At 40.2% G+C, this 18,271-nt stretch overlaps 1 protein-coding gene across 4 annotated transcripts in view; it reads left to right on the top strand.

Moving 5' to 3' along the window:
• The window catches only part of LOC124152259 (histone-lysine N-methyltransferase PRDM16-like), a 140,857-nt gene that overhangs the window by 57,504 nt on the left and 65,082 nt on the right, over positions 1 to 18,271 (top strand). For all 4 annotated transcript variants that reach the window (XM_046525130.2, XM_046525131.2, XM_046525129.2 and 1 more), the window contains exon 2: positions 10,524 to 10,789. In XM_046525130.2, coding sequence (XP_046381086.1) covers positions 10,524 to 10,789 — 266 coding nt within the window. The remainder of the gene's footprint in view (positions 1 to 10,523; positions 10,790 to 18,271) is intronic.

Raw genomic sequence — 18,271 nt, 5'->3', positions numbered from 1 at the left:
GGGACGTTTTTTAATAAAATATTAAGTGCTTTTGCCTTTTGTGCTCTTCTCTCCCCCCCCCCCCCCCCAACACACACACACACACACACACACACACACACACACACACACACACACACACACACACACACACACACACACACACACACACACAGAAATCAGTATTCCTTTGCCAAACTAATATAAACCTTAGACTTCTACTTTCATTATAACCGCCATCATAAAGCTGGAATATTGCTGAGTGTGGCGTTAAACAACAAACAAACAAACAAACAAAACTTTCATTATAGTTACAGGCAGTCTTGTAACTGCTTAAGTTTTAAAACTGGATTTTCAAATAAAAGGTTCATTTTAAAACTCACTGAAGATGATTGAACAAAAGAATTTATATTATACAGTTTTAGATGGATTTGAACAGGAAATATTTATATTTTACATTGTTTAATGACAATTTGATCCGAACTGATAATTGTAATATCCTTTCCGAAGAATTGAAATGAATTATGACTGATTTCAGTGATAATAGAGTGAAATTCAATATATTTAAACTGAATTGTGTTTCCTTGATTTTGGTATGTACTATATACACAGGTGTTAAAATGAGGTTTATAGCCAGGTGGAAATAGGGTTTTATCTGTGGTGATAAATATTCAAATGTCATCAATTTTATCCTTTTCACAAAACACTTTTGTTTCATGTTTAAAGTGGTTACAAGTGAGCATGACAAGAGATCAGGGCTGAGTGTTTGTTATGTCGAAGTTTTGAAGAGCCAGCTTGAGCTGACTGTGACTGATAAAACTACTTTTATCTTGTGCTCAAGAAATATGAAGGATACTGTCAACGCGCAACTAGTTTAAACAGTTACAAGTGTTTAGACACCCTCACCTGCCTCTTATTGCAAAAAATATTTAAATTTTTAATAAATTTTTTTACATAAAATCTGTAATATGATTCAGAATATTATGAAGCAAAAAATCTATTTACAATGATCATCTTATTTTGTAAGTTCGGACAAGTATGTAATTCAATTTGTAAATGACTGATCCCCAAAGTGGATTCCAGGGCCCACTTGCTCAAAGCGATCTTAGCGCTAAGATGATCGTAACTCCCATTCTTCAGCATAGGCTTAGACAGACTTAGCGCTAAGATCGCTTTGTGCAAATGGGCCCAGGTTAGACGAGGTCCCAGCAACCCATGCTTTTAGTCAGAGGCTGCCAAATACATCAGGTGGTCAGGCTCTTTAAAATGGCATGGATCGTTACTCACAATATCAGTCACTGGATTGTCTGGTCCAGAGTCATTTACAATATAACTGGAATACTCCTAAGTGAAGAGTTGGACAATAAGAGTGAAACAATAGTTTCATAGTTTTTATGATATGAAACTGAAATAGATTTTGAAGTAAACGCATTGTACAATAACTACAGAAAAACAAACTGACGATGAATTTAATATCAGATGATTTTTTTGGTTTAAGTCTATGAAATAGAAGCAGAATTTGTTTGGGTGGTATGGTTACTTGTTGGATATAATCCTAGTTGGATTCTCCACATTCTTGGTGTTTTATGATGTCATATAGCTGGGATTTTGCTGAAAGTAATTTTATGCCTAGACTTGCACAAATCGCGGGCAATGATTATTAGCTTCAAGAATAATTTCCCGATTGTTTTAATAATAAAAACAAGTTGATTCTATGAAAGACTGGCATCCGCTAATCTTGACTTGCCTATTATAAAGATGTTATATCATAATCAATATATACGCCATGGTCATTCAGTGTAGACTTGGAGCAAGGCTACCTTACTCACTCACTCAATGCGAATTTTTTGATGACAGAAGTATATGCCACAAGACCTTCAGAATTGGCAGTTGTGTTTGAAATATTGTGCGCCTGAGAAATCCACATACGTGACCTAAACTCATTAAAGTTATAAATTTTAATCAAATTTGAATTTTATAACCAGACAGTGAGAATTCCGATATCAGCAAACACTCGTAGTTTATGTCCGACTTGGAGTTGAGGGTTGTGATGTGGTTGGCCTCAGTGCTAAGGCTAGCAGCGGCAAGGGCTTGGAGCACTTCAGAGAGTTGGGGGACATAGAAGGGATTGATCTCCACGGTAACTGTGTCCACATCACTTGGCAGCAAGTGTCTCAACTTAGGACATCCAAACGCAGCCAATTAAAGAGATGGGTCTTTTTCTGCCTGGAAAGTTCCGCTGCTCTCAAGCGATGGCAACTGAGGAACTCATCCGATGGCAAGTTTACACCCAAATTGTCAGCGACGAATTTTACAAAATTAAACGTCATTCTGGGGCACTTCTCAAATTGATGCGTCTCTATCGTTTCGCAGGCGCGTGGCACTTGCTTTATTAGGGTCGTCTTATCCGCTATGCCTCTACAGATTCTACGGTAATCAGGCAGAAGATCCCAGGACAAGCTTTAGAGATACCTTCAATAATGCTGACATCTTACACCAAACTTGAATCCCGGGGGACACCCCATGAAATAAGCGGGGAATGCTCGCACATGCAATCAAAATACCACCGTCAGCCACCATTTGCGCTACTCTCTGATGGGTCAGGCCTGTGGCTAATTGTGCGAAAATCCCAGATTGGCTGATGTTATTTTATAGTTTGTACGAACCCCTGGCGCTCATATTGTGGATACTTTTCACGGAGTCATCCTCCCTATAAGCTTGGTAAGATTTAGAACTGTTTTATGTCAGCGTTGGGTTAAGGGATCTGCTACATGTGCGGTTGGGTTGATATATAGGGGTGTGCTGGATAATGACTCTCTTCTGACAGTACTGTTCGATAGGACCCATCGGAATCATAAAAGTTAACATTTTTTTAGTTAAAACATTTAGAAACCTTGAAATTCAGGCATGTTACAGTCCAGTATTTTTTGACAGTTGAAGTGTTTTTTATTCTTCTCTTTTTCGGAGGTTGAAAGAAATGTCAGCTTTAATGTAATTATCATTTTAATTATTATTTGAATTATGATCATTTGAAATTAAGTTCTTGACGTCATCAGAATGGCCATGATCACTATGGTTATTTCAATCTTAATTATCATTATGATTAATTGCTTACCATGAAGATCCTGGCTAGAACTCGTGTTTAGTAACCCATGCTTGTCTCAAGAGGCGACTAATGGGATCGGGTGGTCAGGCTTGCTGACTTGGATAATGCATGTCATCATATATCAGTGGTGTAGATTGATGCTCATGATGTCAACTATTGGATTGTCTGATCCAGACTCAGTTATATACAGACCGCCATCATATAGCTGGAATATTGCTGAGTGTGCAGTTAAACAACAAACAAACATGAAAAATTGCAATTGTCTTTGTTTTTATTGATCTTGATTTTCATGTTGTTATTGCTCCCTCTTGGGCTGTTTGGTGGCCTTGAGGTTAATGTGGTAACTTATCACACACACGTCCCCAGTTTGATTCCCCCAGTCATGATGAACCTCATATTGCTTATCAATGGCTATTTTTCTTCATTGAGCAGATTCAATATTTAACAGGCTACCACAAAATTGCTGTTATTTTGCTAACTGCAATGCAACATCAACATCACCACCCCCACCATCATCAACATCAACACTCAGACATCACCAACGCTATCACCAATCCAAACATCACCACCACCAATGCCAGCACCACTCCAAACATCACCAAACATCACCAACACCAACACCATCACCAAATACCACCAACACCACTCCAAACATCACCAAACATCACCAACACCAACACCAACACCATCACCAAATACCACCACCACCATCACCAAATACCACCAACACCACTCAAAACACCACCAACACAAGTCCAAACACCACCAACACCACTCTAAACACCACCAACACCACTCCAAACACCACAGACACCACTCCAAACACCACCACATCAACAACCAAACACCACCGACCAATACCACTCCAAATACCACCAACACCACTCCAATCACCACCAGCACCATTCCAAATACCACTAACACCACTCCAAGCACCACCAACACCACTCCAAATACCACCACCACCACTCCAAACACCACCAACACCACTCCAAACACCACCAACACCACTCCAAACACGACCAACACCACTCCAAACACCACAGACACCACTCCAAACACCACCAACACCACTCCAAATACCACCAACACCACTCCAAACACCACAGACACCACTCCAAATACCACCACCACCACTCCAAACACCACCAACACCCCTCCAAACACCACCAACACCACTCCAAATACCACCAACACCACTCCAAACACCACAGACACCACTCCAAACACCACCAACACCACTCCAAACACGACAGACACCACTCCAAACACCACCAACACCACTCCAAACACCACCAACACCACTCCAAATACCACCAACACCATTCCAAACACCACAGACACCACTCCAAACACCACCAACACCACTCCAAACACCACAGACACCACTCCAAATACCACCAACACCACTCCAAATACCACCAACACCACCAACACCACTCCAAACACCACCAACACCACTCCAAACACCACAGACACCACTCCAAACACCACCAACACCACTCCAAACACCACAGACACCACTCCAAACACCACCACTTCAACAACCAAACACCACCGACCAATACCACTCCAAATACCACCAACACCACTCCAATCACCACCAGCACCATTCCAAATACCACTAACACCACTCCAAGCACCACCAACACCACTCCAAATACCACCACCACCACTCCAAACACCACCAACACCACTCAAAACACCACCAACACCACTCCAAACACGACCAACACCACTCCAAACACCACAGACACCACTCCAAACACCACCAACACCACTCCAAATACCACCAACACCACTCCAAACACCACAGACACCACTCCAAACACGACAGACACCACTCCAAACACCACCAACACCACTCCAAACACCACCAACACCACTCCAAATACCACCAACACCATTCCAAACACCACAGACACCACTCCAAACACCACCAACACCACTCCAAACACCACAGACACCACTCCAAATACCACCAACACCACTCCAAATACCACCAACACCACCAACACCACTCCAAACACCACCAACACCACTCCAAACACCACAGACACCACTCCAAACACCACCAACACCACTCCAAACACCACCAACACCACTCCAAACACCACCAACACCACTCCAAATACCACCAACACCACTCTAAACACCACCAACACCACTCCAAACACCACCAACACCACTCCAAACACCACAGACACCACTCCAAACACCACCACTTCAACAACCAAACACCACCGACCAATACCACTCCAAATACCACCAACACCACTCCAATCACCACCAGCACCATTCCAAATACCACTAACACCACTCCAAACACCACCAACACCACTCCAAACACCACAGACACCACTCCAAACACCACAGACACCACTCCAAACACCACCAACACCACTCCAAATACCACCAACACCACGCCAAACACCACCAACACCACTGCAAACACCACCACTTCAACAACCACACACCACTGACCAATACCACTCCATATACCACCAGCACCACTCCAATCACCACCAGCACCACTCCAAACACCACCACTTCAACAACCAAACACCACCGACCAATACCACTCCAAATACCACCAACACCACTCCAATCACCACCAGCACCATTCCAAATACCACTAACACCACTCCAAACACCACCAACACCACTCCAAACACCACAGACACCACTCCAAACACCACAGACACCACTCCAAACACCACCAACACCACTCCAAATACCACCAACACCACGCCAAACACCACCAACACCACTGCAAACACCACCACTTCAACAACCACACACCACTGACCAATACCACTCCATATACCACCAGCACCACTCCAATCACCACCAGCACCACTCCAAACACCACCACTTCAACAACCAAACACCACCGACCAATACCACTCCAAATTCCACCAACACCACTCCAATCACCACCAACACCACTCCAATCACATCAGACACCACTCCAAGCACCACCAACACCACTCCAAATACCACCAACACCACTCCAAACACGACAGACACCACTCCAAACACCACCAACACCACTCCAAACACCACCAACACCACTCCAAACACCACCAACACCACTCCAAATACCACCAACACCACTCCAATCACCACCAACACCCCTCCAAACACCACCAACACCACTCCAAACACCACAGACACCACTCCAAACACCACCAACACCACTCCAAACACCACCAACACCACTCCAAACACCACCAACAACATTTTTATGACCACTGCCATCACTCTACCATCATCACTGCTGTCAACACCAACACCACCACTTCAACAACCACCAACACCAACACCACTACTTCAACAACCATCAACACCACCACCAACACCAACACTTCAACAACCACCAACACCACCACCACCACCACCACCACCAACAACACCACCATCCTATTAATATGTTGCATCCATCATTTCTTTGCAAATGGCTGCCCGCTGTCATTGGTAGGTATCAGTTGGAGGAGTTATTTTCACGTTGATCAATATAATCCTGTCTTTAAAATGCCCACAATAAACAAGGTGAATAGCCCATGTCTGACATCACACTAGCATCAGGATTAGCTGGCCCCGATCAATTTGCGTATTCTGATATTAGTTACACTTTGACTGTTATTCAACTTCAAAGGACACATACCTTTTTGTAAGTGTCATATAAACACGACAAATCAATTGATGTATTATCATAGTAACTGTCCTGGAATACAGCTTCAATTTGTATTTTTATCGCCCATTAGAAAAAATCATTTGCTAAGTGCCATTGGGCGAAATGAGCCAGCTATTATGCAGGTTTGCTTCAAAATGAGAGGAGTCAAAAAGAGCAAAAATTGGATAGTTGTATTCGTGTTGGCGTGAAAAACATCATTGATGGCTTGAGGTCTTTGTTTGACCGTCTGCTTGATTAGATCTCACGTTTAAGTGGCTGTGATTGCCGTGCGTCGATAAATAGATCTAGAGACGCTTCGTGACATTGTTATTGTCTCCGTGGATCAATCAGATGAAAATTTAATGGCTATTAAGCTAGGGATGATGATATCAAGTGTCCGTGATTGTCACAAGGCAGATTATGATGCCGGCTTCTCGTGGCTTCCTGATTCGTTAATGACACCAAATTGCCGCACGATGCTCAACGACCAACAGATACAATCGCTGTCTGTCGCATCTTCGATGCTGCAATTCTGTGTAATACCTGCACTAGTTAACGACGCACTTTTGCTTTTGTGCGATTATGTTGTGCACTGTCATCTAATTTGTGGCCATTAGCGAACATGGCAAGCTGGAATCGCAGGAATGATGAGACTGCAGCATCCAGAAATATCTCTATCAATCAGTGTTCTCCTTTTACCGTTTGTACGCTACAGGGCTTGTCAATTACCATTCTTTATCATCTGAGAACAGACTCAACTAGCTGCACAAAGGCAGAATCTTTCATTGCAATATCAGAGATATTTTTGTCTCTGTTTTGAAATAAAACTTTTATAGCTCTTTAGCAATCAAACACATTACGCGTGTTGATTTCATTAGAGTGATGTCTTCATTTGTATCTAAGTAGAATCTGTGAATTTGTTCGTTTGTGTGGAAGATTACATTAAGAAGATAAAGATTTTTTTAAGATGTGTTTGTTTAGTAGAAGATATTTGCAGCTGGAATCTTAATCTTTTTTTTTCCATCGGGGTTCATCAATATTTCTTTTGAACATGGAACGTGAACCAACAAGAGGTGCTTGGAAGTTCATGGAGTGACCAGACATGTTTTCCTTTACATAATGATCACTTTTATTATTATGATGTTGAATATTTCTCAATATGGAATGAAAAATATTTTCTGTGCTAGAAAATGAAAGGAAATTGTTGGTGGGAGGAAATTGGCGCGTGAGTATGGTTTTACGCCGCTTTAGCAATATTGCAGCAATATCACAGCGGGGGACACCAGAAATGGGCTTCACATATTGTACCAATGTGAGGAATCGAACCCGTGTCTTTGGCATGATGAGTGAACAGTTCATAGTTATTCAGACACGTGAGGCAAGGATTTGAATCACATGTTGCAAAATTCATAACATGATCCATGGCAGGTTACATAATTTGTTAAAGAAGTCCATAATTATTTTCTTTCTTTTTTTGTTGTTGTTATATTTGTACAAAGTTTCTCTTTAATCTTTTGTGAATTTATTTTCAGAGTTGAGTAAGTCCTAAAAAGATATTCAGACAATTTTTAATAAAGGTACTTTTGTGATGGAAACATTCTCCGTCACAGCTGCTGGTACTGTCTGTAGCCAAGATGTCCTTTATTTTCCGGAAAAATCAGCCATTATACGTCATAATTTCAAAACATCACTCCACCAAGCATGACATTTCTTTATTGACCACATCCAACATCAAAACGCTAGACCACAACAAGCTGTTTCCCCACCAACTATCAAATACCAATAAACAACACACAACTGATAATACAGTTGATATCCCCATAGCTCCTGTCCCACCCTATCCAATCATAATATTACCCACCCGGGTAATATGGCAACGATACCCTTCCACTCAATCCCAAGTCGTCTGTCACCAGCGTTGGTCTTGCCCGAATGCATGCAATATTATTCCACAGACCGTAACGTCACGGTTGACATAACTATCACATCAACCAAGGCCAGGTGCCCTTACACCTATTATATTCAAGGATGGGTTTTGCCAAGTAAAGGCCAGTTTCCATTCATAACCCGGTATTGTTATGAGTGTCCCGTCTGTTAAATAAAGGCAGATGGGTCGAGGTTTCTTTTTTACTATTTCTCTATGCAGCTGCACCATTGGGTGTCACTATTGTCAGCCTTCCATTATCTCTCGTATTTATCTCCCAAATCTTACAAGTTCACGATTGCGATTCCGTACCTCAGTGCCCTACGTTTAATGCACAAGGTCTTTTTAAGATCCTTTTTTTCTCTCTGCTTGTCTTTACATCTGAATTCATCATTGTTACCCAAGTCGAGCCTTTCACGGGGTCTCGTGTCGCAGATCAACATTGTCTTCTTTCGTCTTTTCTGTCTTTAAGATTAAAGAGCACCCCATTGCTGTGGCCCTTGATGCGCGTACAGCTTTTTACGTGTATAGCGTTGTGTCTGTCTTTGTTTTCTCTACAAGCAGTACGGGCAGGTGATCGCGCTACCACACGCTCCAGCCTTCTTTGTTGAAGAGTTTTATATCCTTAAATGATGATTGATACCCATTTATTGTCCTATCTTCGCTCCACTCTTTCATATTTCTATCGTTCTTTATTGAGAAGTACCCCAGCCTCTTAGGAAGCTTCGCCAGTGAATTGGAGCAGAGAGTCAGTGAGAATTAGCTGCCTTTGATTTGATTGTGTCATGACTCTAATTTTGAGAATAACTTTTATTTGTTGTTAAAATAGCCAAATTACTGGTTTGAAACATTGAATCTGATAAAATAGTTTGAAGGAACAGAACACAAAGGGAGAAAGAGTTTTATGAAATGGATTGCTGGTTTTCTGTAGGAAATTGGTTATTAAAAAAAGGCATTAACCCCGGATAATCTCATAATAAATTCAAATCAGAAATTCTCAACTGTTGCCTGTATTTCTGTGTTGGGGTGAAATATTTTTTGTTCGTTTCTTCGAACAGAAATAAATAAAACAAAATAGTTTGACTTTCTAATATAAAGCATTTATAAAGTAAATCTGTCTTAAAGATATTGGCATTGTTGGGTTTTGTCTGTCTTTGTGGAATACAACAAATATGCTCCAGCTATGAGAGAAGCTTTATTTAACAATATACTTGTATCCTTCAACTTGATTGTTTCATTTTGGTCATGTGACTGATCACACTTCACAAGTCATGTGACTGATATAAGTGTACAAGTCATGTGATAAATACCTTCCTGACACTTTTTTCTCAAAGGTGTCTGATTGTTGACTGATAAGTTTTCTTAAGAAGCAGTCTGTACTATTTCAGTTGAATATATAAAAAACAAAACAAGTTATTAAACAGATGTGTGCTACAAATTTACCGGAAAACTATGCCTATTTGATATTCCGTACATTTTGCCAACCAGTTGATTCAGTTACCATGGAAATGTGTGATGCCATCCATTGTTTGATGATGTCATAGCATTCCAGTGTGGCGAAATGGAAAGAGAGACCTACAGGAACTCACCTGTGACCTTGGTATTTTAACTTTCGATAAACGTTTTTGTTTACGATTTCTTGATGTGAATGAGTATTTGATGCTGAGAAATTTAACATTTGATATTTCCAGTTGACACTTTCCTGAACAAATTTTCCAAGCATCAAATTTTAACGAAAAATGGTATTTTTATCTTGTGCCATTTTTTAGGCCTATAAGTTATGAATCTGAGTTTTTGGCAGCGATAAGTATGTACTTATGACAATTCTTCTACTTCAGAGGAGGGTGATGCTGAAGCTGAGAGCGTTGATGCCACAGACCATCATCACAAGATTTCCCACTATCCTGCTGAAATGAAGTCCGAAAGCCTCCCCGTCTACATACCCGAAGACTTCCCGATTCCAACAGACTTTGAACTCCGTGAATCACAGGTGTACCCTGGCCTTGGGGTATGGAGTCGTATCGACCTGCCGGCACATCAGAAAGTTGGGCCTTTTGCTGGAGTCCTCAAAGCATCCGTCTCTGATCCGTCGTGTGCATGGGAGGTATGTCCATCATCCTGTATCTTTTGGGGGGCCTATGAGCCAAAGCGACAGCAATTGCTGTACAGAGTTGTGTCCCTTAGTCATAGAAGGATCTGCTGATTGTGGGTTAGATTCAACGACACCCTGGGCACACTTTCACAAAACAATCTTAGTGCTAATTTTAGGTTACTTCCATAGTTTAACATAGGCTTACAATAATATGATCACTTTAAGCACGTGGGCCCAGATTTTTATCATTGGTCTGTCAGCCTCAACTTGTGATCAGGGATTTTTTAATTTGCAGCCCAGTCATCTTTCTTGCTGATGGCAGGATCTGCTGACTGTGGGTTTGAAGGTGTATCATAATAAGCATTAACGTGGACATACTGTCTGGACCAGGCAAACTAGTGGTTAATAGAATGAGCTTCAATTCAAAGTCTGTGAAGTCACAGTTAAAAAATGTAGATGACTTTTGATTTTGGTAGGACATGTCAGCAGTGAAGCTGAATGGTTTTCTGTTTTTTTGTCATCAGAATGTAAACACAGTTTCTGCACAATATACAACCTTGTCTTCATATCTAGTTAACTTGTTTCATGTGGTACTTAACTCAATGATTTTCATCTTGCTTATTCTGGTCTCACGGGGCATTGGTGGCCCAGTTGTCTGAGGCCCTGAGTTGTGTCCCTTAACAATCCCAGAAACCTATGATCACGGGTTTGAGTTTGATTTTACACCGCTTTTAGCAATATTCCAGCAATATCACGGCAGGGGACACCAGAAATGGGCTTAACACATTGTACCCATGTCGGGAATCGAACCCGGATCTTTGGCGTGACGAGCGAACGCTTAAACCTTTAGGCTATCCGACCGCCCTCGCGGGTTTGAACCCCGGTTCACCCTGATTATGTTTCTAGGTTTGTCAGCACCATATTTGTGCTCGAGGGTTTCACCAAAGTGGTAAATGTCAAAGACCTGCATCACTTTGGGATTTCCTCCCACTTTAAGCTGTCATGCCGTGATATAACTGGAATACTGTTCAGAGCGATGTTAAACCCAACTCACTCACTCTTTTATTGTTAAATTTGAAGTGTTGGTGTAAAAGTATGATTTATCTTTAATTTTAACTATTGAGATTTTATGTCCATCTTTGCAACTTTGATATTGTGAAGCATTTGAGACACTGCTTTCATCAATCCAGACCCTGTTATCATCAAGTGTTTGAAACAATTTGCTGTCTACGTTATTTAGGATTTTGTTGAGCTTTTTCATGGAATAAATACCCGCGATTTCCATGCAATATTGCTCCAATTTATTGGATGACGTGACCTTGGTTCAGATAAAATAAGCCTGGTGTGCAAATCTTCATTTCACAAACACCCAACTTTGTAAAGCGATACCTAGTGTTCTTTAAATTTGTATTCCTAAAATGAGCTGTTCTTTCATCACGTTTCAATGACATTTATCTAGGAATTCTACACAAACCTGCTTATATCAATAAACATGTTCTTGTCCATGGTTACCGGGATATTCCAATATCAGCCTAGTGCACTTAACGACCCTGATGTGGTGTCGATGTTGATTCTGAATATCAAAACGGCTTCGGCATGATAGATACCTTCACAAAACTGCCATAATATTTTGATGTTGCGGATCCCGTTTTCTTTGACGATAAAGCTGAGATTTTCTCATCGTCATGCTTTATCAGTACGACATGGGCCTATGAATAACTCAACACTGAGGTTTGTTCAGCCAATCAGATGTTGTTTTCATCTTCGTATTGATGATAACGGCTCCCAGATACATCAAAGGTGTAACTTAACTGGTAATCATACAGCAGATAGGATTATATCCCTGATGGCAGTTTCTATACAATTTGACCCTTGACCTAGTGTCTCCGCAGAACGCCATATGCTTCGAAACGAGTTAATCTTGTGGCATTATTTCGTTAATTGATTTTCTTGATAAACATCAATGACCCAGCTTGATCACTGATGTCATGTAGTCAAGACCTTTACTGTTCTCAGAGAAGAATCGGAGAAGGAAATTTGAAAATGAACTTGGCGAAAATGATCCTGTTAGGTATCATTCAATCATGTGCATTTCTGTACAGAAATCAGCTTGTAGCAAGTGATTATGCTATATTTGTAAACAATGTTATTGAAAAATCATTTCAGGTTTATCATGCCTGAGAACTGAAAATGACAATGTTTTCGTGAAAATTATCCTGTTTGTAAACAATTATGAATTGCTGTTAAGAAAGAAGGAAGTGATTTATGCTATTTAAAAATTGTGTTATCAAATTGTTTCATGTTTATCATGCGTGAGAATTGAAAATGACAACATTTTCGTGAAAATGATCCTGTTTGTAAACAATTATACTTAATGTGAATTGCTGTAAAAATGCAGCAAGTGATTGATGCTATTTGTGTTATTAAATTGTTTCATTTATCATGCGTGAGAATTGAAATTAACATAATATTTTGTTTTGAATCAAGGGAGAAAAATATGGTTTATCAATTTTGTCAAAATATTCTGTAACTATTTATATATTTATTATTTATTTTTCAATTAATTTTCTTCAGTTCAAATCTCCAGACAGTATGTTTAAATGACTGATTCATCTAGATTTCCACCGCTGAATGTATCAGAGTCTAAAAATGGTGTTACTGTTTACAACAGGTAATATTGCAATAAGTCCTGAAAGTCACTCTTAATTTTCTATATAATTTCACATTTATCATGATGCTATCAATACAAGTGATTATGTGTAGTTATCAAGCGGTTAGCTGCTCCTAGACCCAATGTTGATTACGAAGGCTTCGTTAAGTGTGTGACCTGTGACCTCCGATGGTCAGCAGCCGAGTGAGTGGCGACAGCGAGGTAATTATGATGGATAGTATAATATCGGTAGTTTGTCAGTGTCACTGACATGCTGACCATCAGATAAAATTAAATCAATTTTCTAAATTGACAAATCATTTATTACAAGTGCCAAATTTCCTAATTTGCATCGCAGATATTTATTTTGCGTTGTGCATATTTCTATATTTGTACTGTAAATTTGTGTTTCTGATACGCCTCTAACTATTTTCACGATATTAGTTTTGTGATTAAACTTGCCTCACTGACTCACTAAAAACTGTGACAGTATGTAAACAGGTTGAATTTGTGTGAATATGAGAGGAAAGTGCATTAAAAAGCTTTTCGCCCCCATGTTTGCCCGAGTTTGTAAATAAATCCTTTTCTTTAAGCTGACAATATACAAAAAGTGTTTCAATCTTTTACCTGGTTGTGACTGGTGAACATTTAACAATTCATCCTAAACTGATAACGTTTCTGTGGTATCATGATAACCAAATGTTGTGAATTGAAGAAGAATATGACACATGCACTTTTACACTCTGTCAAACCAATAATATTCGTTCAAATGATGTCGATGATTTCTAAACTTAGGCTCAGGATAAAAAATTATCTCAAACTTCCTTTCAGCTATTTTGGGTGTATAATCATATCTGATTTCTGATTGGATGTTTGTTTGTGAAACTGCCTGTGATTGGTCAAGAGCTAGCCCTTCGTTTGTCATCATTCACAAGTTTGGGCTGTTCCTTGTAAAAGCATGGGAACCGAATTCTGACAAACATGCAAATTTGTCTGAATTGTGTAAAGTTGAGTTGGTGGTTGTTCGTGAATGATCTCGAGTTGACACAGGCGACACTAGGTTTGATATTACAACACGAGTATGTGATGAGGCCTCGGTGAGGACGACGGTACGTTAACATCATTGACTATCTGCCGATGTGTTATAGACACATTTAACTTGAATAAAGAGAAGGTTTAGCCGAATTTGCAGTAGACTTAGCGTTAGATTTAACTTGTCTATCGGCAGAGAATGTTAACACGGATGACTTGTTGACTCAGACAGACAGACAAACAGACAGACAGGTTGACAAGCTGGAAAAATATAAAGCATGTTAATCTGTCAACTGTTATATTGAAGGAGGAATTGTTTTTGAAGTGTATTTTTTAAATTATCTCGAAATGAGGGTCTCATGTGTCATTCTTCGTATTAATTTCTTCGGGTTTTTTTGTGTCTTGGTACTCAAGGGTGAGGTGGGGTAGCTTCGTGGTTACAGCAGCCCCTGGGTTTGATTCCCCACACTGGGTACCATGTGTGAAGCCCTTGTCATACGTTTGGAATAATGCTAACAGCAGTATTAAACCAGTGGGGTAGCCTTGTGGTTGAAGTATTTACTTGTCACACCGAAGACCCAGTTCTAGTGTTCTACGCTATGATATAAATGTGGCATAAAACCACTCACAAGTACACGCATGCACTGATAACATCCTTAACCTCATTACATTTTCCATAACCTCCATACAACTCCCCAAGTAATGTGATGAATCTAGGACTTTATCGGTGTGGTTTGTTTTGTCTTCATATGAAATAGTACACGGAAATATTCTTTGTAGAATTGTAGAAGTATGAATCAATCGATGGCAATACTTGCCTGTGTGTGCCCCTCCCTCCCCCCTCTCTTTCTCTCCCCCTCCTTCCTTCTCTCTCTCCCTCCCCCTCTTTCCCTCCCCTCTCTCTCTCTCTCTCTCTCTTTCCCCTTCCTCTCTCTTCTCCCCTCCCTCCCCTCCCTGCCCCCCCTCTCTCCCTCTCTCTCTCTCTCTTTCTCTCTCTCTCTCTTTCCTTTCTATATCCCTCTCTCCCTCCCCCTCTCTCTTTCTCTGTAACGTTTTCATATGCAAAACTGGTGATTATGTTTCAAACAAAATTTAACAGATACTATGAATTTAAATATGTTAGAGGCATACCTATCTCATATCAACTAAAGTGATAGATACAGTAGTTATAATCACATATTAGCTGGCCCATAAACAACATTTGACTTTTGGATTTATACCACCCTAGATAACATCACATGCAGATCCAAAGATAACCCACCCAATATACTGCTGTGGCGTTTACCATCTCCAGCCCTGGTGACGTGTCCGATATTGGCATTCTGATATGCATGCGTGTTTATGTAGTGTACATTTTACTTTTCAAAGCCTCCTAACACAGTCTATATATGTCTGTCATACCTCTGACCCCTAGCAGAGTGTATTTGCCTTGTAACGAGACATGCGAAGAAAATCACTACCACATTGCAAGATTCAAACCACCCATGTTGTCGTCCCGCCCAGTTCTCCCCCTTACGGTGCCCCTAGCTTTCCCTGTATGGTGCTCTGAGGGATACAACATTGAGTTTATATACTGCCCCCACTACACCCATCTATGTATGTATACCCAGTGTGAAGAAGTCATCGACTTGCCGAAATGTCATCTAATATTTGTTTTTGTCATTTATCTTTCACTGTAGGTGATAATTCTTTCCAAGCAGTTGCCAGATATCATGGATGGAATTTGTTGACTTTCGTCTTTTTCATGCAAGTGTTTTTGAGTATTATACATTAAAAACAGGACGACTAATTCTTGACGCTAGGAGGGAAACCATTGCTTTAAGACACGTAGGTTTTTTTATGGGTCACACTCGCCATGCACCCGTCGTAACGTTTGCTTAAAGCGTAGAGAAGAATTTGATTGTTTGTCGACAGATTTGGAGCTTATTTGCCGTGTATGGAGAGTTAGTGAGAATTGATCTAAAAGATAAGACATTCTGCAGTTAACAGGTATACGAACTGTCCTCGTGTGTTAGTGCAATGGTGCTTTGCTGTTAGGAAGATCTTATAAATCTTCATGTAGATGTGATATTTCGACACACCTGTGCACCCTCTGCCCTCGTTAACTTAAGCGAGGGCAGGTGTAAATGGATAGAGAAGATCAACACTCTCGTAGCGTGCCATGCTCAGTCATAACAGGCTGTCCTGCTGTCCTTTCAAGTCAAAAAGAGGTTTCTTGAAATGTTTGTAACATGTATTGAAAATACTTGAACCTTTCAGTGTTACTGTGTAAAACAATGTCTTCAAGGAGAAAAAACGGTTAAATTAAAGATTTATTTATGACTATTGGATCTTTTTTCACCTTTGTTCATGTTGAATTTAGGAATTAAATCAAATTATATCAAGGGCTGACTTGTTTTTTGCTTTTCAGATAATACGCTTGGCTTTTTGAAGAAGGGGGGATATGTTTGAAATATAAGTACCCGGTAGATGTAACATATAATTGGTAGAAACATGTTCGTGCAGCTTTCGTTTAGAAGTGGAGTTTAACTAAACATTCCTTGAACCTTTGTCAGGCCATAATAAATTAAGTATTAGATTTTCATCTTGGAGACATTTTATTGTTTTGTTTTCTTGAATTTTAACAAATTGTATAAGGCATTTCTGTACGTTAACTATCAACTACTTTTTTCGTTGTTTAACACCGGACACAGCCGGACCAAATCTCTAAAGCAATGATTATTAGTTTAAATGCTAATTCCTAGATTTTAGAATAATAAGAACAAGTTGTCCCTTAAACTGACCAGCGTCCTTACTGTCCACTTATCTAGACTGCCTATTATAAGGATTGAGTTGCTATACACTCATGGACATTTAGTACAGACTTGGAGCAAGGCTAGGTGGTTGGGTAACAAGCAATGGAACCGTTTAAAAGTCAACATCTTTCACACCCAGTTAACTGCCTTCATGGTCCAGTGGATAGAGCATCTGCCCGAAGTGGAGAAGGTCCTGGGTTCAATCCCTGGCTATCATACCAATAAACGTTAAGAGATGGTACTTGTTGTTACCCTGCCTGGCGCTCAGCATGGAGGGGCTAAAAGAAGGACTGGTCGGCTCGGAGTCAGTATACTGTGTCTGAGTGGGGAATTCATGTTACACTGCTGTGTGGTATCTCAGGTACTAGTTGGCTTGGAGTCAGTATACTGTGTCTGAGTAGGGTATTCATGTTAAACTGTGGCATGGTATCTCAGTGGGCTTACACTTATAAAACCAACATTAGTCCAAACTAGTACAAGCAGCACACACATATGCATGCACTATAGAAGTGCAATAATCATGAACGCAACGTTACATCCCATTTCACCTCACCCCACTCCCAACACTGCTCAAGGAAGGAAATGTGTTTTTTAATCAAATCTTAACCTGTGTTCTGATAACTATCTAAAATGGTGATAGATTAGCAACAAATTTCCAATGTTTAATTCTGAGTAGTTAGGATGCAATTTTTGCTTGTCTATAACTTCCTTTTCGGCCTCTTTGTCTGAATCAGATCTGTTTAAATCTTCAGACAAGAAAATTATGCAGGTGAAAAGCTGATCCCTCAAGATTTCATCAGATAGTCCCCGATGTATTGAGTTCTTAATGATGAATTCAACCTAGAGAATGTGGACCTCTTTCACAGCCTTTCTTTGAATGTTCAGTGACCATTCTCCTGTGTGTGAGAACACGATTTTAGCTATTTTCTCAACACCTTAATGAAAGAAACGCTTGTAGCAGCTCTGATTAGATACACAGATTGGCGCTAATGACTTGGAATGGTTAGACGGGGAAAG

This window comes from Haliotis rufescens, unplaced genomic scaffold (genome assembly GCF_023055435.1).
Source record: "Haliotis rufescens isolate VD_foot unplaced genomic scaffold, xgHalRufe1.0.p SCAF_13, whole genome shotgun sequence".
In the NCBI taxonomy this organism is placed as follows: Eukaryota; Metazoa; Mollusca; class Gastropoda; order Lepetellida; family Haliotidae; genus Haliotis; species Haliotis rufescens.
The sequence above is the reverse complement of the archived record's forward strand: the minus strand, read 5'-3'. Positions and strand labels throughout refer to the sequence as shown.